At 37.6% G+C, this 21,754-nt stretch overlaps 1 protein-coding gene across 2 annotated transcripts in view; it reads left to right on the top strand.

Moving 5' to 3' along the window:
* Positions 1–17,868, top strand: part of JAK2 (Janus kinase 2) — a 63,317-nt gene extending 45,449 nt beyond the window's left edge. The window contains exons 18-26 of one of the 2 annotated variants that reach the window (XM_009333554.1): positions 813–963; positions 1,661–1,797; positions 3,008–3,197; positions 4,126–4,250; positions 8,544–8,716; positions 9,421–9,538; positions 11,349–11,462; positions 13,703–13,857; positions 17,150–17,868. In XM_009333554.1, the coding sequence (XP_009331829.1) occupies positions 813–963; positions 1,661–1,797; positions 3,008–3,197; positions 4,126–4,250; positions 8,544–8,716; positions 9,421–9,538; positions 11,349–11,462; positions 13,703–13,810 (1,116 nt within the window). In that variant the 3' untranslated portion in view covers positions 13,811–13,857; positions 17,150–17,868. Of the gene's footprint in view, positions 1–812; positions 964–1,660; positions 1,798–3,007; positions 3,198–4,125; positions 4,251–8,543; positions 8,717–9,420; positions 9,539–11,348; positions 11,463–13,702 lie in introns of both variants that reach the window. The other variant, XM_009333553.1, reaches the window with a different exon arrangement.
* The last annotated feature ends 3,886 nt before the right edge of the window (positions 17,869–21,754 follow it).

Here is a 21,754-nt window from a genome sequence, read left to right as displayed (position 1 = left end):
GAGCTTGAAGGAGGTGATCCTTGAATATTACCCAGCTATCTTGGGCCCCTCTTCCCTCTGGGGCTTTGTCCCATGGCGCTCTACCAAGCAGATCCCTGAAGAGGCCAAAGTCCGCTCTCCTGAAGTCCAGGGTAGTGAGCTTGCTGTGCCCACTCCTCAGTGCCCTAAGGATCTTGAACTCCACCATTTCATGGTCATTGCAGCAGTATTTGCTTCCTTAGTTGGAAGCAAAAAGATTGTTTCCTTTACTACACTACATAAAAGATTTGTAGTATTATTTTTATAAATGGACTGTTACCGTCTCACAAAGCCTGATCTGATTTCTTGGGTATTGTAATCAGCTACTACAATAAGCTCCAAGGTCTACCTAGACCTAGCTTATAGATATCTAGGTATTTCAGAAGTTGTCCTCCTCTCCTGTACTAATCCACTTTCTTTCATAATACTTATGAAGCTTTTTACAACTGGAGGAGCTCAGGCAGCTCACAGGTGGATAAAATTTTCTGCTGGACCCATCCAGTTGAGGTTTTATGAAATTACCACTAAAGGAGACACCATCTTACTATCTTTCTCTGTTTTCTTATCTTCCACCAGTAACTGACTGGGAATTTCTGAACTGATTACTCCAAATTATGCCAGTCTTACGACATTGTCAGCCTTGGCTTTCCATGTAAATTGGTCAGATATATGTTCTGTGAGATAACAAGTCTAGGTTGAGAGCTGTATTTTTTGGCTGCTCTGGTGAGAATGTTAAGGCTTCTGCAACTCTTCGTGGTTGTATATTAAAATGGCTTTTATCTATTTAATTCCAGAAACTACAGTTTTATGAAGATAGGCACCAGCTTCCTGCCCCCAACTGGACAGAACTAGCAAACCTTATAAACAACTGTATGGATTATGAGCCAGATTTCAGGCCTTCATTTAGAGCAATTATACGTGACTTGAATAGTTTGTTCACTCCAGGTGAGTCTGTGATACAAGAACAATGCACTAGATGAAAAGAACCCTCATTCCTCTTGTTTCATTTTCATATGGTGCCTTCCTTTTTGGTATGTTGACCCACAACAACTCTCCAAAGCAGCCTGGGAAATCTAAGTTGCTAAGGACACTATGTTACTGCTTTTTAGTGTGTTCTAAAAGAGAACACATTAAAAGTTAGCATTATCATTCAAAGCAGTTTTCTAGTTTGATTAATGTCTATCCCAAACATTTTAGTCTCTTAACCAAGTATGTTATGTTTGTGACTCTCTTTCTTTCTTCTCTCAATAAAATAAATAGGTATATTCTTTTTTCCAAGTGGAAGATGCATGTTATCACAAGCCCTTGTGAAGTTTACATTTCTCCTCTCTGCAGTAGTGGAGTTGTTGCACAATAGTTGCTAAACTTCAAGTACAATAGGCCTGCAAAAAAGAAAATTGGGAAATTAAAGCAAGACTTGCTATGAGTCAAGACAAATCATTTGGCTTTTTTGTAATACATCTTTGTCTTTGACTGCGAATTACTATATAGAAATTAAGGTGGTTGTTAATATTCTACTGAGCTTGGGTTATGCCAAGTAGGTAGAACATGCCATGATTGTAGTAAGTTTCTTCATTCTCCTATTCACTTCTCTGTGCCTCCTGTTCCCTTTGTCTCTTTCCTTCTTCCTCCTACCCCTCAGATTATGAGCTATTGACGGAAAGTGATATGTTGCCAAATATGAGAATTGGAGCACTTGGATTTTCTGGTGCTTTTGAAGATCGAGACCCAACACAATTTGAAGAAAGACATCTTAAGTTTTTACAGCAACTTGGCAAGGTAGGATGTTTCGAAATTCTCTAATTGTCTAGGAAAGAACCATGTTTTTCAGTTATCTTCTGATGACCCCATATATATTATTTACATTGAAAGTTCTGTTACAGTCATATTTGACCACAATGTGCAGTTCCTTTTAGATCTTTTTTCAGTTTCACAATATCATTAGCTAGAAGAAAGATAGCTGGTCTCTACAATGAATCCAGTCACACCTAAAGGCTAACATCTTTTCCAGTAATGCAGAGCTGCATCTGACATAATCTTTTTTTTTTTTTTAATACTTGGTATTCATTTAAAAATGCTCCAGAGCAGTCTTGCACAGAACTAGTGGCGTTAGGGGTTTTTGTGCATGCATGTTTTGAGAAGTCTGAATATGCAGTCCCTAAATTCAGTAGTGTCTTTGAGATATATGTGGGCCTTGAACTATTTTTAGGCTTTAGAAATCAGCATTTGGTTACTAGTTTTGCAAGTCATTGCAGCCTGGCTGTGTGAAAGCATGCCTAGACAGATGACCAAGTGCAGCTGGCAAATCTTCACCAAGTACCATTTTTCCAAAATGCTTCCTTGCTGTTTTATGTTTTTTATTGACATGATAGCTATACATTCCTTTGACTCCAAGTACTAGTGAAAACAAGCCTGAAAGCGAAGTAGCAGAACTACTTCTATTTGCGGATGGTTGGTTGTTGACTGTAAATGGTAGCATAGCATAGGGAGAGGAACAGAGTGGTAGGTAATGACTGCATAAGGAAGATAAAGAAAATATAAACAGAGGAGGGGAGGTAGGTAGAACATTGAAACAAATGGGGGGAAGAACCACCAAGAAGCAGAGGAGAATTAAGAGCCAAGAGGAACCTAAATGAAGGGTCTCTTCAAGTGCAGGAAAAGGAGTGTGCCAACTAACAGTTTGGAAGTGCAAATAGAAATTTGTGAAGGGGGGGGGAAATGAATGGACATCACCCCCTCTCCTTGTCCTTGTTTCCTCCCATGCTGTTTGCTTCCTTTCATAGAACATGTTTCTTATTCTTATAGAACCGTTACCTGTGATCCTGCACTCTCTTTCTCTCAGGGAGGTTTTGTGGCATTTCACTTAAATAATCAATTGCGGTCACCTTAATGCTAATACAGTGAGCACCGAGGCAGTATGAACAAGCACTAAGAAAGAGACAATGATGTGGACTTGTTTTTAATTCAAGTATTTTGATTTGTGATCTAGGGAAATTTTGGCAGTGTTGAGATGTGCCGGTATGACCCACTGCAGGATAATACTGGGGAGGTGGTGGCTGTGAAAAAGCTGCAACATAGCACAGAAGAGCACCTTAGGGACTTTGAAAGAGAAATTGAAATACTTAAATCCCTGCAGCATGACAACATTGTTAAATACAAAGGAGTATGCTACAGCGCAGGTATGTGCTATATTGAATACACCTTCAGGTGTACACCTAAGTATGCATACTGAGAAATTCAAAGAGGTGTTTATGAAAGTCACTGACTTGTCCTAACTTTACCAGGACTTAGTACAAATCAAAGGAAGTAGTGTCTGTCATATACTACTTCTCAGTACAAGGTGGACATTTTATTCAGTCAGCTCATTGCATAATTTGATTGATTTAGAGAAATTACCATTTTGACAAGTTGCTCAGTTTCTTTATCTTAAAGCATAAAATTTTTCCTAGAAAAGAATTTAGGGTTAAGTGGGAAGATGGAACCATTTTGTAACTGTTGTTTTTAGCTCAATGTAATGCCCCAGAGTGGATATTGCCAATTCTTGGACAGCCTACCCATTAAAAGACTAGACAGGAAAAAGTTTCAGAAAAGGATGTGTTTGAGTGAATTGTTGATGCTGTTGAAGTTGATGAGTGAAGGCATGGGTTCTGCCCAGGATCTTATTGTAAAAAGAAAAATCTTGGGTTCAAAATCAGACTAAGTTTTTAAAGACGGTAAAATTGCTGACCAGTTGATGTCAGTTGTCATTCTGAGTTTCATCACAGCAATGAGGAGGGATTAAATAAACACAGCTTTACACATGTGGCACTTCCTGCTTTGAGTTGGCAACAGTAGCTCAAGTATTGATGAAATGATCTTGATCAGTGATGCTCTGTATACCAAGCATATCCACATTATTGTTGTGTTTAAATAAATGGCATTTCCTGAACAAATACAGTTAACTAATATATGAAAAACCACATAGTGATGTACATATAATAATTTTTTTTGTATTGATTATTTTCTATTACTTTTATTCATAGACATTTGTAAATATTTATATTTCAAAACTTGTCATTGGAAAATGGCAGAAAAATTAAGCGGTTTTTTTTGTTGTTGTTGTAAAAGGTCGTAGGAATCTAAGATTAATTATGGAATATTTACCATATGGAAGTTTACGAGATTATCTGCAGAAACACAAGGAGAGGCTGGACCACAAGAAGCTTTTGCTATATGCGTCTCAGATATGCAAGGTAGGGAATTTCAGATGATTGATATTTTTCAACAAATTTTTGTCTCTTGGTCTTGTCTCATTTGTCTCAAAACAACCATCGTTGGTTGTTTTGGTGTATCTTATATAATACAGTTGGGCTGGTAGCACCCCATAACCCTAAAAAAAGCAGCAATACATATTCATGTACTCAAGAACTGGACAAACTTCTGAGTATCTTAATACAGGATGCTGAGACTGGCCTATCTGCTGACTGAGGCAGAATATACTCCATTTATTTTCGTTTATTTAGCTTACATTTGCTTAGCTTACATTTCATTCTGAAGAATTAAAACCTCTTTTCTCCCTAACGAGAGCTGAAATAAAATTTTGCAGGAGTTAATATACTCACTCAGGGAAACTGTTCATGACATACTGTAACTGATTTTTCAGAACTTGGACATTCAGCTACAAAACCACTATAACAGCATGTATATGTTTAAGAAATTTACTTTAAACTGTAAATAGTATTAGCTTATTTCACAGGAAGAGCAAAGCTATATGATTTCTGTATGAAGAACTATAGGCCATAGAAGTTCCCAAAGCTGTAATAAATTATTTGCTAGTCTCAGTGGTTGGTACTGAATATACTTCATAAAATTCTGAAAAGGGGGACAAACATCTAATCTTTATTGTGATATCTCATTTCCTCAGAAAGAGGGCTTATGCCTACCCTAGTTTTATTCTGTTGTTATGCTTTAGATACAAGAAGCTACAGACACTTTAGATTTCATTGCCTGTTCGGTAGTTTGGGGAAAGGTGGGGGGGTAAAGCAGGGGACAGGCGGAAGCGAGAAAAGGGTGGGGGGGAAGACACACCCCCTCAAGGCATGTACCAGAAATATTTTTAAATTCCTTTCCCCAATACCCACATCAAACACATGGAAACAGTAGGTTACTTAAAATTAATGAGTATTCTTCAGGGTATGTAGCCCACAGATATTCTTACGTCTGGTAATATTGCCCTGCCACATTCAGAGCAGAAAAGGTTTTATCTGCAGAAAGGGCCTGACAAGATTTAGTCAGGAGAGTCTCTGCCAGAGCCGAGATCTTCTCCAGGCGTTCAGACTTTCACCTAGTGAATAGAGCTCGATAGTTCCCTGCTTGAAACTGGACTGACTCAGTAAACCTTTTAGCTACTGAACCTGGGGCATGTATGGAAGGATGCTGCATGCACCTTTAGCAGGTGATCTCACCTTCGTGTGCTTCACTGAAGCAAGGCTAGGTGGGTAGTCTCCAGCAAAAACTCCTTGATGAGCAAGCAATGTGCAATGAGGTTAACTTACCAGTGCTGGTAAGTCACTGAAAACAATCTTCCTTCAAGCAAAGAGCTGGAAGAGTCTAACACTCGGCACCACCTAGGGGGACAGTGACAGTGAATCTTTCATAGAATAAAGATGCAACAGGGATTTTTGAACATGCAAAGGCTGCAGCCACTTACCTGTTTTATTCTGTGGCCATCTCAGCCTATGACCTGAAGGATCATAAGGTGCCTGCCCTGTTCACTCTCATAAGAAGCTGTGAAGCTTGCATATGTAAGTCTTCAGACCTTATCCAAAGCTTTATCCAAAGCCTGAAGGAACAACAGTGGCAACGTATCTCAGGACCCTGCCAACATATCTCAGGACCCTGCTCTCTAAGACAGAGGTATCTGACAGGAGGACTGAAAGGTGGATTTTGGCCTTTGCAGGCAGGGCAAGTATGGCAGGAAACTTTAGGAAAGGAACTGTATTCAGAAGGTACAAAGAAGAAGGTTCTTAATATGTGTGTGTACATACACATATATAAAAGAAGCATCAAAATATTACAGGTCTTCAGGATGGTGATGAGAAGTCAAAATAACAAATGAAATGACTGCTTCCTAAGTACCAAGCACGAACCAAGAGGAAGGGAGCTAGAATCTGCCTTCTGCAGATACTTTAAGTGGGAAAACATCCTGCTTTCATGTGACAAAGCGTGGGTACACACGCTATGAGAATGTGGGAAGTCCGCATATAGGACTTGCTCTTAAAGAAGTGTCTTTTCTTCACTTCTAAGGGAAGCAAGGTCTAAGAACTACAGCATATGTGTCTTGCTTTGCACTGTTGTTGCTGTACAACCTGCAAAACAGAAGTTATATTGATCGCTTTAAGATTTCACTCTGATCTGCAGCATTCTGTTAGTTCAAAACAGCTTAATTAAAAACTTAGTGAGTACCTACTATTAGGAGAATGGAATCTGAATGCTTTTCCTTCTTCTTTTAGCTGATCACGTTTCCCCCTTTCCTTTAGCTCTTTTTGCTTCTTGTGCAATGTTTGCTCTTTCAGCATCTCACATCTCTTCTTTCTGCTGTGCATTTCTGTCACTCTGTTGTTTTGGGTTTTTTTAAATCAAAAATCTTTCTCCCTCTGTCTTGCTGCTCTTCTCTCAAATGTTTGAGAGAAATGAAGGCGTGCCCATACCTGAGGGTTAAGATGTTTGCTTGCTTGCTGTGTTTTGGTTCCTTACTACTATACTGGGAAAGGGTTCCTGACTTAAAGGTGCTATTTTTTTTGTGCATATCTCATACTGTGAAAAGCAGCATTTTCAGAGATGGCATTTGTTAGTGGTGATGTTTCTGTAGATGCAAATTAGTGCAGCTGTCCTCTGGTGCAGCTTGTGCCATTAGTACAGCTTGTCTGGTGGCAAGCAATAAGACTCTCTCTATATTCAACTTTAAAGAATGCTGACAGTAGAATGGCAAATAAGGAAGTTAACTTCTTCATGCATCTGATTTTTGGGATGTTCTTTTCTGCTCTTTTGGCCCTGCATTTTGTTAATACTGGCTGATAGGAGAAGAGGCTAAGAATAAATTTATTTTTCCATTGCTTAATGCTTAAAGCACTTCAGGTGTCCTTGCTGGAGAGCCCAAATGTAATGATAGAAACATTTGAAATCACATAATTAAAGTCAACTCCATTGTTAGAGTAGTGCCGCAGGATTATGATTTCCACTTAGAATTTGCATGGTTTTAATTAGGTATCTCTCTTAGAATAGGTGTTTTTCTGGCTAACAGAAAAATTACTATAATCGGAGAAGCTTTAGGACTGTTTTCAGTACAGTATATAGTAGTAATAAAAAGTTATAGCATTTACATAGACTGGTTGTATCAGAAACCCAGGAGTGTCACTTTGAAAAAGCTAGGTTTGGTGTTTTTCAAGATAGCAGTGGATAAGCAGGTAACGAAGAACAGGGCATTTTTGAACAGTTTTGGAATAGGCTGCGGGTAAACAGCGATGCCACCTAGCGGTGCTAGGAGGTAACAACAGTCTGAGAGGAAGGTTAGACTGGCGTCAAACGACTTCTGAGGTTTCTCACTTATAAAGAAAGAGAGAAAGAAATCTTTTGGCATTAACAGTATAACGTTGATGTTCAAAACTTTTGAGTTCAACGATGCTCTTAGCATAATTTACTGCTTTTCAGTTGCATTGAAGGAGTGAGATGCTTTCTTATGAAACTCTGAAACTGACAGCTTGCCTTGTGTTTCCTTTCATGTGTGAGTCGGGTATCCCTTGTCATTGTGCACTGTCAGCTTCTGTCCACCATTTATTGCTGTGTAAGCAAGACCTTTTTTTAGTAATGCCACTACACACACTGGCTTCTTCCACATTTCACTGTTAGCAAAAAGAATTATGTGCATTGGTAAGAAGGGATCAGCCGCAGCAAAAGATGACATGGGTTCAGACCAGTGTTTTGTTACAGCAACCCATGGAAATATAACAATAAGCAGAACTGTGCTGGTGAATAATGGTCCATACAGAAGAGAAACAAGACACACAGGTGGGAACACAGTCAGAGAATAGTTGTCAAATTCAAGGAATCATAATATAAAGTTTCATAAAGCAATCAGGAAAGCAGATGTACAAAGTGAAGAAAAAAGATTAAATGAAATGGGTAAATAGGACAGTCTTCTCATCTGCCCTGGATTGTGTAACTTAGCCCAAATTTTGTTTTCCTTCTGTCTTATCACTGGCAAACTGCATTTGGCCACAGAAAGGAGCTGTAACAGCTATCCAGCTACATAATCAAAAAACAGTTGGCACTGACAGGTGCTCAGTCTATCTCCCTTCAATTAAGGGAAGTCCCTATGCTTGGAAAAAGTAACTCCTCAGAGAAGACAAATGTTTAAGCACACCGATTTTGGTAACAATCTGTGTTTGGTTTTAACTTTGAGGTTAATTCATCCCTTTAGGGAAAGTGCAGCTACTTCATAGTAAAAGTAACTCTCTTCCTATTGTGTTTGTGAACTTTACGCCTAGGGCATGGAGTATCTGGGTACAAAAAGATATGTTCACCGGGATTTAGCAACAAGAAATATCTTAGTGGAGAATGAGAACAGAGTTAAAATTGGAGATTTTGGATTGACAAAAGTCTTGCCACAAGACAAAGAATACTACAAAGTAAAAGAACCTGGTGAAAGCCCTATATTTTGGTAAGTCTTCTTTTGGTATGTGAAATCATGGCATGTTTTCAGTTTTTGCGGTTTCAGCCAATTGTTTTGCATATTGTGGAATTTTTAAGTGCAAACTCCAAGTCAGTTACCCGGCATTGTGAAAGTCATATGCATGATGTCGGACTTTACAGAACAGCATGTAGGACTTTTCAACATACTTTAAAAAAAAAAAAACCCTAAAAATTACCAAAATATTTAAAAGAAATAGTATGCAACAGGAAAGATACTCAAAGATAAAAGACCTCTAAAAGGGCCCATTCCCCATTATGCTTTCAAAGTTTTGGACCTTTCAGTTCCCTAAACACTGGTTCATATCTTCTAGCTGAGATCTGTTGGATAGACCCTCTGTTGACCAAATGGAGTTAAATCCCGCAGACTGTAATTAGCAAGGATAAAGTGCTGGGTTGAATATTCGGGTAGATGTCTGTATTTGGGCATTGAGCTTCCAGAAGAGGTCTAAGTTACTCCAAAATACAGTAATGGTCCAACGAGCTGCACTTAGCTTGGAAAGGAAAAGAATGCTCTGTGTAGCCTGTGGGAGACTGAAGGATTATGAAATGGAAATTAGTAGACTGTATTCAGAATGCAAAATACATACTTCAGTTCTGTTCTATAAAGACATAGAAATACCTTAGAAAATATCACGTTACACAGAACAATATTCCTTTTACCGTATGTTGCAGGTACGCTCCAGAATCTCTGACAGAGAGCAAATTTTCTGTGGCCTCAGATGTGTGGAGTTTTGGTGTGGTCTTGTATGAACTCTTCACGTATATTGACAAGAGCAAAAGCCCACCAGCTGTAAGTACATAGTTAATCGTTCTTAGAGGATTTTTGTTTGTTTGTTTAAATTTTCGAAAAGATACAGATTGTTCCTATAGCTAAATAGGTTGATATTTACTGATCCTTTTCTGGAGATACCTTAGTGTTTATGAGGCAGCATCCAATCAGAAGCAGCAACATGCTAAAAAGTAATTAGTATCAAGCTATAGAAAGGAAAGGAGATCTGAAAATTACCTGATAGTCTGTGCAGATCTTATCCATCCTGTAACTCCAAACTGTTTGAAAAAGTTTAAAATCTCTCATTATAGATTGTTCTTTCTTGTCCTTCATGGAGAGTAATCCCAGGTGCAACTGTTAAATTGCAACATGGCATGTATTTTTAATGCTATTCCAAATCTAAGGCTGAGCCAAACAAATATGTAAACATTAAGTTGATTTAAATAAGGTAACTTAAAGTTATTTTGTTATGTTACCAGAACCCAAGTTAGTAAGTACTTGAAGTTCAAGAAAGAAAGGGAGTGGCTTTTTGCCAACTGTTGACAGACACCTTTAAAGACAAATTCACAGTGGATGGAGGAAAATACTACTTGTACACTGAGTAACAGTTCTCCAGTTGGAAATGAGATTCATGATCTTACTTATACCTAGCAGTCATCTGCAGGCATAACAGAGGAGAGTTGAGCCTTATATATTTACTGGAGCTGTCCTCACCCTTAGCCAGTGTCTCAGTCCTGGCAAATGTAGTTTTGAAAGCTGAACAATGATGATAGGCAAAAATGCACTTGGAAGATAGCTGCATTGACCTCAGTGGACCTCTTTAGTAGGTTGATACAATGACAAAGCTATCAAGGAAGAACTCTCAAGGCAGGGGCAGCTCTTCCTGCATAATACCATAAACTCTGCAGACACCTGGAGTTCTTCTTCAGAAGAATTATGAAATGGAAAGTGGTAGAGTAAGTCATGGGCTCAGGTGGAATATACTTTGAATAAATCAACTCTACATGTGCATTCACCACTTCATCAGGTTGGTTATCATATTGATATGTATCGAGAAAAATTAATTTTACCAGTTAGCTGAAGCAGTCTGTTTAACTGTCACAGTCTTTATAATTATACATTGTTTCCCCAACTTTAGCCATTTGCACATTCTACCAACAGTTGTTTCACATTTTCATGACAAGGATCATTAAAGAAATTTATGTATCATTGGAGGAAAAATAATTCCTTTATGTTGTGCTTAGAAATTATTTTCAGTTAATAGTAATTCTTCATTTACTTTTTATCTCTGGCAGTCTGAGTGAGATTTTAACTTACTTTTTGGGTTATGTTAATTTTTGGATAGCAAGATTTGTCTAAGCCATTTTTGCTGGCTTTAATTGTGCTAGTTTCTGGCCTGTAGTTGCTGATTAATCCTGTTAGTCCTTTTTTTATACATCAGTATGATATTATCAGTTTTCTGTTTGACTGGGATTTTTCAAAGCATCAAGATCTTGATTTAATGTGTCAGGGAGCTCTTTAGAATAAGCTGTGAGGTTTATCCTTTTAAAAGTAGTTAATCATCAGATGATGATCAACATTTTTTAAAAAGATTTTTCACTTACTGCTTTAAATTGTGTATGTATCATCCTATTTTTATCCACACGCACAAAAAAATATGTAATGATATATTCTGTGGACTTGTAATTTATAATTTTATCATTGTTATATACTATTCTATTTATTCTTATTATTATTTATTCTTCTTATAAAGAATTTTCCCTTGGTAAGAATATTGCAGCATCTTTTTTTCCTTTAAAAGTTATTTATGACAGTCGGCCTTATGTTTCAGGAATTCATGCGCATGATTGGCAATGATAAACAAGGACAGATGATTGTATTTCATTTGATAGAGCTTTTGAAGAATAATGGACGACTACCGAGACCAGATGGATGTCCTGATGAGGTGAAGTATTGTATTAATACATTACTGTAGTCTGAAAGGTGCTCGGTCAGGGTGAGTACCTGGTAAATGCAAACCTTGTGTTTCTTCTGCTTGTTTTACTGAAGTATTTATACAAGCGGAATGGCTGTGCTGTTATTTTACCAGTTGCACGATGAGTATAATCACATTTCTTTTCTGATCCTTTAGATTGCATTCCCTCGGGAGCCTAGAATGTAGTCTTTCTAAATATATGAACTAGGACTATTATGACCGACTGCCATACTGGGGCACTCAGGCTTCTGTTTCAAAAATATAAATTTATTAAGACAGTGGCATTAGTATATATAACTTCTTCCATGGAAGTCCCATGTAGAGGTGGTTCTTCAAAGCTGTGAACTGTGCATTCTTTTGAAGTCTGTAATATTTAGCAGAAGTATCTGATATCTATGTAAGGTTTTTCACATTGAATTCCGAGATTTAAAGAACTCCTTAGCTTGATTATTTTCCTTCTCTTGCTCTTCCCTCCTCAAGCATAGGAATACCCACGTTTATCATGTATAGTGTTCACTGTTAAGCATTCTCAGCCAAGAGCTACCTGCAGACTGTAGGCACAGTTAAGTATATGAATTGGATTTTGTATGTTCAGGGCCTTCAGATTTGTATTCATGTTCTTCGTAGGTACTGAAGTGTATATGTATGTAAAGCCATCCTCAGAGCACACAAATTAATTCAGTGTTCTTTTGTTTTTGCTAATACTCCAGGTGTTTTAAGAAATACTTTCATACTACTTCTAAGTCTTCTAGTTCTCTGCTCCTTCAGAGCAGAGTGCACTTCAGCTTGAGTCAAACCGGTAGGGCTGGGTAGGTGAATCAGTAGGGAAGGAATGTAAGTAAAATAGTAATGCTTTTTCACATGTATAACTTCAAGCTCAGATCAATTGTTGCATCGCTTTAAAATCAAGGACACTTGGCAGTAAGTTGAGAAATAATCCATTCAAAACTGGAGACAGAGGAGAGATCAGGGTCAAGTGGTATAGCAGAGAAGAAAAAGAATGGTACAGGTGGGGCAGGGAAGCCACAGGGGAAGAAATAGTCTATAGAGAATCAAAAGAGAAGTCTCTGAAGTAACCTTGCTTGCATTGTATATGTGAGTACAGCAGTTGTTGAATTGCAAAGGTTTGGCTTTTTGTAGATAACCTGAATGTCATATGTATAAGATAATACATAATCTGTTTTACTGAAACTGTATCCAAACTAATGCAAAGGTTTCCATGTCTGACATTTCTTCAGATATCACAGCAAGATGGAAATGTGTCTCATTTGTCAGAAACTATGCTCTTCCTGTTTTGACCCTGAAAGGCCAGTCATCACAGATACTAAATCTTCCAGATGTCTGTAGCTTAGAAGCTGCTTGAGACTTGGGTCTAAAGCAGCTTGGTCAAAGCAGGAGTTTCAGATTTGCTGAAGAATAAGGAACTGACGCTACTTTTTTTCCTGGGAGCTGTGCAGATTGTTCTTAAGCAACATGTAAAAAATTGTTGAATGGAAGTATGAGAAGTTGGTAGTAATGATGTGGTTTAAATTAGTGAGAAGAGTACAGGTGGAGGGCTTGGCAAGTTGTTTTGTGACCAGGCATCGGGTACATGTTTGGGAAAAGAGAAAACTGTTGCCAAATGCCTATTGTAATGGAAATTCCTTCCAAAAATCATTTAAATATACTTCTACTCGAAGTGGGTTCGGTTTGCAGGGTAGCTTTTCTGGCTTATTTCTGGTTACATATGAAGAATAATTAAGAATTTAATATATAAATGTGAAGTGTATGTTAACATTGCAGGGGAAGCTTAATTTAGAATTGCTGTCTCTGTAAATCTGATTTTTGGTCAGACTTGTAAAGCATTTGTCATTTTAAACATTTTTGATCTTTCCAAAAAATAAGAGCAACCAAGATGATAAAAACTTAGCAAAATAATGTCTCTTAAAAGTTTCAAAAACTAGCTGAATGAATTTTCGTACTAACTTTAAAAAAATAAAATCTCCTTTTACAATAAGGGCTTTTGCAGAGCTAGCTATCCTCACTTCATGCTGTCATTGGGATCAAGCAGATAGACTGATTGGTATAGCCAGACTTTAGGCACACGTTCGTGCCACTGTTGCTTGGAAGCATAAAGTTAAGCTGGATGTTCTTTGGACCAGTTCAAAATAACTATTAACTATTTGTAGCATCTGTTTACCTACTACCAATTTTCTTTGTTTCTTCTCCAGATTTATGCTATCATGAAAGAATGCTGGAACAATAACGTTATCCAGCGCCCCACCTTTAGGGATCTTGCTCAGCGGGTGGATCATATAAGGGACAACATGGGTGGATGAGAAAACTGTCCCTCCTTCAGAAGATGTGTTGGAATGCAGAACAAAATGTACTTGGTCTGCTGTGTATAATTGACATATGTACACTTGTGCATCTTAACCTTTGCTGGAAGTAAAATCTGTGTGGCAAATATCCTATCTCAATCTGCATACTGAGGAATCCTGCTGGTTTTCTTCGTCAGGATATATTTGTTACTATGAGAACATGTTGAAATTCTCAATAGGGAGAGAAATTATTTTTCTAAGTAAAATAATCTAATATATGGTCAGTCTACAACACCATTATTTGCCTTACTTGGCAATGCAAAAAAGAGATGACTTAAAATGTGGTGAGACTAAGAGATGAAAAGACAGTGTATTTCCTTGTTGAAATGGAGATGCACAGAAAAGACTTCTACAAGTCTTTTCACACTGAGTATATAGTGACTTGGCACCCTGGTTTGTGTGTTGCACAAGGGCTTGTGTTTGTTAATACAGTTTTATAATTTTTTCGTTGTTAATGCAGAAATGGCTTCTCTGTATAACAAAATAGAAGTGGTTATGTAACCCAGAAACTTTTAATGTGCCTGTCTGAATCAGTTATTAGCCAGCAATATATGCAAAGAGGTATAATAGGCTGTGTGATGTACTGTAAGTATTTTGAGGGAAAGGGAGCAAATTGTTCTTAATTTGGAGAGCCAGAAAACCTACTCATCCATGTGAAAATTTAAATTTAAAATGAAAAAGCAAATATGTTATCCAATTTTTCTTAGTCGTCTTTTCCTCTGTTGAGTATTAGATTCCCTTTATATAATTGAAGTTACAGTGATAACAAGTAGAAATGAAGCCATTTTATACAAGGCAGTGTCTTCAGTTTGTTTCTGAATATGAAAAAGCTAAACATACTGCTTTTAAATGCTGCTCTTTTATTCTTTCCATCTTTGGAATTTTCATGCAGTCGTAAGTTTATCTATAAGTTGGGAACTTTTTAAAGCAGAATTAAAAATCTAGAAAATGCTCTCCATTTCACAGTTCCTCACTTTGCTGTTAAGATGATCGCCTTATACCTTCCTTCCAGTACACAAAAAAGAATGCTTATGGCCCGGTATCTGATATGGCCAGTCACAACCACATCAAGTCTATTTTGTAATGAAGTGGCCCAAGTTACCTCCTATTTCTTTCTGTGGTAATACCCAATGTAGTACTAGTTGGAAGGAGGAATTACAAGTGCAATTGCTCCTCACTCAGTGGGGGGCAAGGACGTGATCCCAGTTACTGAGAACTGGAAAGAGATCAGAGCTACCTGAACAGATTACTTATGCTGTATAATTCAGCTTTTGAAATAAGTCTAACAAATTTATGGACAAGACAACTCTTCGGTTTTGCCTCCAGGCAGAAAACTTGGGGATAATCTCATATGTCAAAGCAGTAAAGTTGCAGATTTTGTTTATTTTTAGTTCAAGTAATCTTTTTTTTGTTCTGTTTTTACTTATTCTAAAGCATTATTGTTTGCAAAGTACAATGCTTGTTCTTCTTGGACTTCTGCTGAGAGAAGTTCAGTTAAGGGGATATACAGCTTGGCAAACTGACCTGACATCCAGATTTCTATTTAAAATGAAGTGTTCATTTTTTAAACTTGTGGCAGTTGAGTCAGTGAAACAGAGGAGTTACTTTCACTGTGGGGCCTCCTCAAGATTTGTCGTTAACTACATCCATCTTATCAGAAGTTTAAGTACCTCAACTTTAAAAAATAAAATAAATCTAAAAAATCCTTAGTTAGTGTAACATAGTGCCAGTATAGCAATGTTTTGTACCACTATGATGTTTCTCTCCCACAATCATTCATACAAAATTATGATTTTATAATACGGGAGATTGTTAAATAGGGAGGGCAGCATCAGCCCTCTTTCTGCCCATTGCATTTAATAATATTTTTGTTGGTTTTCTTGCCACCAAGCACTTGCATAGATAATTTTAAAAACTAATTTCACAATCAGTTTTTAAGCTGCAAAGAATTTTACAGTTTAAACTTTGTTCAACTTAACATATTTTCTCCATTTCTATACATTGCTTTGAAGATTTAAAATTTTGTGCAAAAAATGTCTTTGTAGTCTCAGTTGTGTGTACATGTTTTTTGTAACAAAAGAAGATAAAGCTTTAAAGCATTGAAAGAGCGTTTTAGCTGGGTAACATATGCAGGAATTATGTAATATTTGCAGTGTATGACACTCAGTAGCTAACTGGTTTCCAATATATAGTAGATTAAACATAATTTATGTAAAAATCTCAGGGAAGTTTGTGTAATGCAATGAAGAATTCTTCCAGTCTGATATTTTTTCAAGTGAATAAAAAGTCTTTTTCTTGTTCTACTACAGTATGACTGATTACGTAGTCTATTTGATTGCATAAATATAGTGCTGAACTCAAGGACAATTTTTAGGTGTCTTGTGGAATTTTTTTTACTTTAATACGTTATAATTTTTAGAGAAAGCCATATCTTTACACTGCAGTATAATTTTGTGCTGTTGGTCAGGAACATACAATCTTTTGTAACGAGTCTGTGCAAAGGGCTTGATCATTCGGGATGAGTATTCTTAGCTGGGTGAATAGGACCAAGTAGTGCTTAGGGCTCTCAGGGGGTGTGTGGTCATCTGCAGCATCGATGTTTAGGTCCTGGAGCAGACCAAATGGTTTTCTGAAAAAGCTGTTGAGGATGTAAATGCAGTGGTTTTGCTGAACTTGCTACTGCCAACTGTAGAAACCTTTTTAAAAAAGAAACGAAAACCACTGCATTTTAAAAGCTCTCAGATCTACAGTAACATTGTATAATGCCATATTTTTATATAGCCTTTGTATTAACAGACTCAGTTCTTTGTTTTAGGAACTTTCTTCAGTTGGCATTGCGTTTTCCATACTTCAGTGTAATTACTATGCTACCCAAAATGCTGTGGGTTTGTTTGTAGAAAAAGTGCCCGTTTATGCATACATGACTGCTGCTACGATGTAGAATTAAAATATTAACTACTGCTTTGCACTTATATTTGAAGTGAAAGATTTTTTCTGTAAGTGCACAATATATCTTATAGAATCTCTGCAAACAAGCATTGTCTAGTATAATACTGGTTTGTTGTTTATCAGTATAAATATGTTAAGCTTCAAAATTAGTTTTTAAATATATTCCACAACCTTGCAACAGTCATGTAATAAGCCAGAGGAGGAATGAATTTTTAGGAAAAGAACCCCATATTCTTGTCAAGTCCTAGTATTGACTAAAAGCTTCCATAGTTGAGATAATTGTTACTAAACGTGCGGATGAATATAACTGTAAAAAGATATGTAAAAATTACTTCAATTTTTTTCCAGAAATTGAGTGTTTGTTGCATTTAGTTGAGATGTTGACCAACTGCCTTGAAATGTATGGGAAAAGATGTTACTGTATGAAGTATGAAGAAATGTAACTCTTGTGTAAAGAAAGCAAGCTTTTCAGGAATGTGTGATTGCAAGCACCTGGAGGATAGAGTTCTGAGAGCAAAAGTAGAAGTGTAGAAGAACAACAAGACTGATGGAAAAAGGCTGATGTTCAACACTGAAGAAGCTTTCTGAAATGTGAAATGCACAATGATTCATGAAAAACTGATGTCTACTGAAAATGCCATACCATGACAAATATGTGCTAATATATTTCTAAACTGTGTATTGTCTGCCTTAAATACTCACACAGACCTAACCTGACTGAAAAATACAAGAATTACTATACCAAAAGAAACTGCTTAAAGTTGTGCCATGCCAGACAGCAATTTTGAAAAGGTGTTTGGCTAAGAAGTTTTTTCTGAATTTTGCTTTTTGAGTAAGAGGTTTACAATACTTTATATTAAAGTATAAAAAGTCCCTTTAGGGAGGGGAGGGAAGAAAAGAAGACACCTGCTACTTCTGGTTGGACTGCAAACATCTGAACACATGGTTTATTGAAGAGAACATGAAAGGGATGTTTTTTAGAAAACTCTGTATTGATACCCGAAACTTAACTGTGCGTTTCTTTTGAGTTTGGATAGTGAAAATAAAATAACTAAATACAATGAATGGCACATGCCTGCCAAGATTTTCTTTTATATAATACCTAAAATTAGTTACTGATGTTTAAATCGCTACTGAGGAGAGCTGGTCTGTTTAAAGGGGTATAATACAGCACATACAACTTTGTGACCATTCCAGAATAGGCATATGTAGTGTTTGTCTTTTGGAAGGAATTTACATGTCCCAAAGTAAAGGTGGTATATTGGGTGCTCCCTTACAATAAGACTGGGTTGTTTTTTTGGTTTTTTTTTTTTAAGTTTTCATTAAGCTAATTATTTTGGGATGAAGAAGCACTTCCCTTTACTCTGAGTATTTAGAGAGAAGCAAGTCTGTAAGACAGGGACCGCTAACAGCTTGCCTGTTATCAGACTACGGTTCTCTAGAATTTCTAACAAACTCTTATGAAACCACTTCTTGGTTTGCATTACTTTGTCATCTTTTCATATGACTTTCCTGTAACTTTACATGAAAATCACCACCACTTACCTCGAACAGAGTTGAACGCTGTTGTTAAATTTTGAGAAGTACAGTGGCAAAATGGAAAATACGCATAGAAGTACAAGCATGCAAATACGTACTTAAGCTACTCTACTGTGGTAGAAGGATAAATGAAGCTAGTTCAGTTACCCCTTCCCACACATAAAAGACATCTTGTTCTCGGAGCAGATTGCCTGAAGATTTGATTTTCTTCTGTGCGACAAAATACCATCCCAATGAAGTTTAAAGGTGGTTATAGGTAGTGTTCCTGCTGTTCCAACACCTACTGACATGGTTGGGGATCTTTAATCATTCGAGAGAACAAATTTCTGGGAAAATGAAAAAGTTTGAAGAAGAAAATACTGTAGGAGACTTAATAATGTCATGAAGCATGTTGTCCCCGTATCACAAAGCATGAGACAATATAGCCTTCAGTTCATTTTCATGTTACGCTTGTAGTTTGTGATAAACATTCATAGTGGTTTTAATGAATTTTGAAATTCAGGTTTAGAAACCTGTCAAACTGCAGTCAGACTGAGTGAAACATTCTTTGTGGATAGTAATAAGGAAAGAAATACAAATGTCCAGTATTTGCAAAGATTACCCCAAAATACTATGACATAATTTCAGGAAGGATTGAGGAAGGCATTTAAAAGAAAAAACAAATAGAAACTAATTATGTTAATTGTATTAAGCAACCAAGGCACCAGATACTAGTTCAGATATTTGTCTATTCTAGAGTACTGGCACAGTTGATTCTGCCCTAGAAATGCAGACAAATTAGTAGATACAAAGCCAATCACTAAGAGCAGGTGCAGAAACATTAAATATTAAGGTTGTAGCTAAGTAATACTAATAAAAGCAGAAGAACAAGCTAAAGCTTAAAATGCTTCAAGTTTTATGTGACTAATTATTTTGAGCAAAGCAGAAACATCCAGGAGTGGAAAGGATTCAAGAACTTTTAGGTAAATTAATACCGCAGCACAGCAAGTATTGAATTCTGATGAACTGTATTCTGTTGGGTTTGTTTTGGTTTTTTTTTCTTTTCAGGGAATGAGAAAGACTGAATAACATACTAAACTGAGTTACTGCCTTAAACTTCTGCAAGACTACAATAGCTAGTTTGCTGTGTATCTGTTTTTCTGTGTATTCAGTTGCATTTTCCATATGGAGCTGTGCCATAAAACTTCAGCTCGTTGAAGAATATCAGTCAAAAAAACCAAAGCAACTCGTATAAAAACAGCTGTGCATCACTTATGTTTCCTCTAAGTATTTTTCCCTTTCATGTTACAAAGGTGTGAAACTTTTAGTGAACTTATAAAAAAAGAAGCTCATGTCCGTGTAAGCTTACTAAAAAAAGTCAAATAGACAGTGGTCTCTGCAACTAAGTAAGGTCACTACTGAAAGAGTCTGGGTGGTAACGGAGCTGTTATTTTAGGATCCAATTTTGATATTTGCATTCTGTCCAAGTATTGCCTGAGACCTTTTTTCTTCTTTAAATTAAGCAACCTACCTCTCCTCTGAACTACACGATTTCTGTAGAGGAAGATTTAACTCAGTGGAATTCTTCAGCCAATGCAACTTTATCCCATTTGTCGAGTTTATTCTGAGACTCTATGAAAAAAAGCTGAGCACCCTGACAGGTTTGAAACTGTGTATGGTGGTTATGTCCTATTCTGGAGTTAAACCAGATTAAGGTTTTGGTTTGAGTAGGTAAGTGTGTGCACACATTGAGTTGCCATATATTTTCCAGAGTTTCTCATGTGAAATGTATAAAGGGACAGTGTAGCGCATGAGTAACAAGCTTGGTGCTACAGGGGCAAGTGTGATACCTGTTTGCATTAGTTCCTGTTGTTTGTACAGGAGGTGGCTGCCCTCAGAAAGCCATACAACCTGTTTATGACGGCACTGCACATCTGACTTGCACTCGTGTGAAGCATGTGATATACTACACAGTATTAGCTCTAGCAAATAGGAATTTGAAGGCAAACAGCAGCCTAGAAAGCGAAGTTCTCATATTAAAGCCAAACAAAATTGGACTGAAAGGTAAAACTTGGGGTATATAACATGCAAGCAATTCACGGAGCCTGATACTGCTGATGTGAACGGGTCAAAAGAAAAGGACTGGAAGAATTAAATCCGTAAAATGTTGCAATAAGCAGTAAGATCTGAAAGACATGACCCAATCATAAACCAGGTCATTTTTTTAACTTCTCCTTCCTAGAGTATCTGTAAAACTGTAGTGCTACTTAAATGCCTTCAAAAAAGTGAGCTACATTTGAAGTAATGCTAACTCAGAAGCTTTACAGCACTTAACAGAAGAAACGTGAAGTTGAACCAAGGAGGACTGGGCAGTTTGGTACTTGCTGGTGCTGCCTCATTGTGCCCGAGTTGCTGGTGCAGCTGGGAGGCTGGCAGCCGGCGTGGCAGGGGTCTGCCTCTCTACCCCGTGCTGCTGTGCAGCATCCACCCCCGCTGCCGCACAAGAGCTGGCAGGATGCTCTGTGTGGGGAGTCCCCATGATGGCAGAAATGCTGGTTCTCACAGCAGGCACAAACAAGAGCTGCATGCTTCAAGGGGGTTTCGGAGGGAGTGTGTGTACCTAGTAATTCTGGTTCACTGTTGTTGCCATCGGGTCAATACATGTGCAGATCCCAAGGCACATAGGATCTGGAGCTCTGGGAGCAAGGCTTGCTCGCTCTGTCAGGCACAACTGGAGGTATAAGGGGAGGAGGATCCCTGAGTCTAAGCGGCTGTGTGACACCCAAGGGTTTGCAAGGGCAGTGTGTAGGGGACCTTTCTGTGAGGCCTTTGCAAGCCCTGGGCTCACTCTTCCAGAGTGCACCCTTTTGCACCATGGCTGTGGTGAAGATTGTGGCAGGTGGCATAGATAATTCATTTTTTGTAATGCTATCATTAAAAAAAGATGAACTAATTGAGCTAAATTGCAATTGCTAGGGAACATCAGCAAAACCTATAGAAAACATACCTGAGCTTCTAAACCAAAACTGCAGATTACTGGAGCATGAACTAGAGTTCAGGAGCATGAGGTTCTGTTTAAAACATGAACACACGGTTTGATGAATGGATAGCTGGAATTGAGCTCCCCTACTTTTTGCACCCATACTCTTGACTAATAGTCTTTTCTTGGCAGAAGAAATTAATGACAAATGGTAAGCAGAATGGTATCCAATATTGAAAGGTCTTTATGAAATACAACTTAAATTTCAAATCTGTGGAGAAGATCTAAATAAAGAATAGAATCATTAAGGTTGGAAGAGACCTCTAAGATCATCAAGTCCAACCGCCAACCCAACACCACCACGCCCACTAAACCGTGTCCCTAAGCACCTCATCTGCACGTCTTTTAAATACTTCCAGGGATGGTGACTCAACCACTTCCCTGGGCAGCCTCTT

The sequence above is a fragment of the Pygoscelis adeliae genome, unplaced genomic scaffold (genome assembly GCF_000699105.1).
Source record: "Pygoscelis adeliae isolate BGI_AS28 unplaced genomic scaffold, ASM69910v1 Scaffold501, whole genome shotgun sequence".
Classification (NCBI taxonomy): Eukaryota; Metazoa; Chordata; class Aves; order Sphenisciformes; family Spheniscidae; genus Pygoscelis; species Pygoscelis adeliae.
The sequence above is the reverse complement of the archived record's forward strand: the minus strand, read 5'-3'. Positions and strand labels throughout refer to the sequence as shown.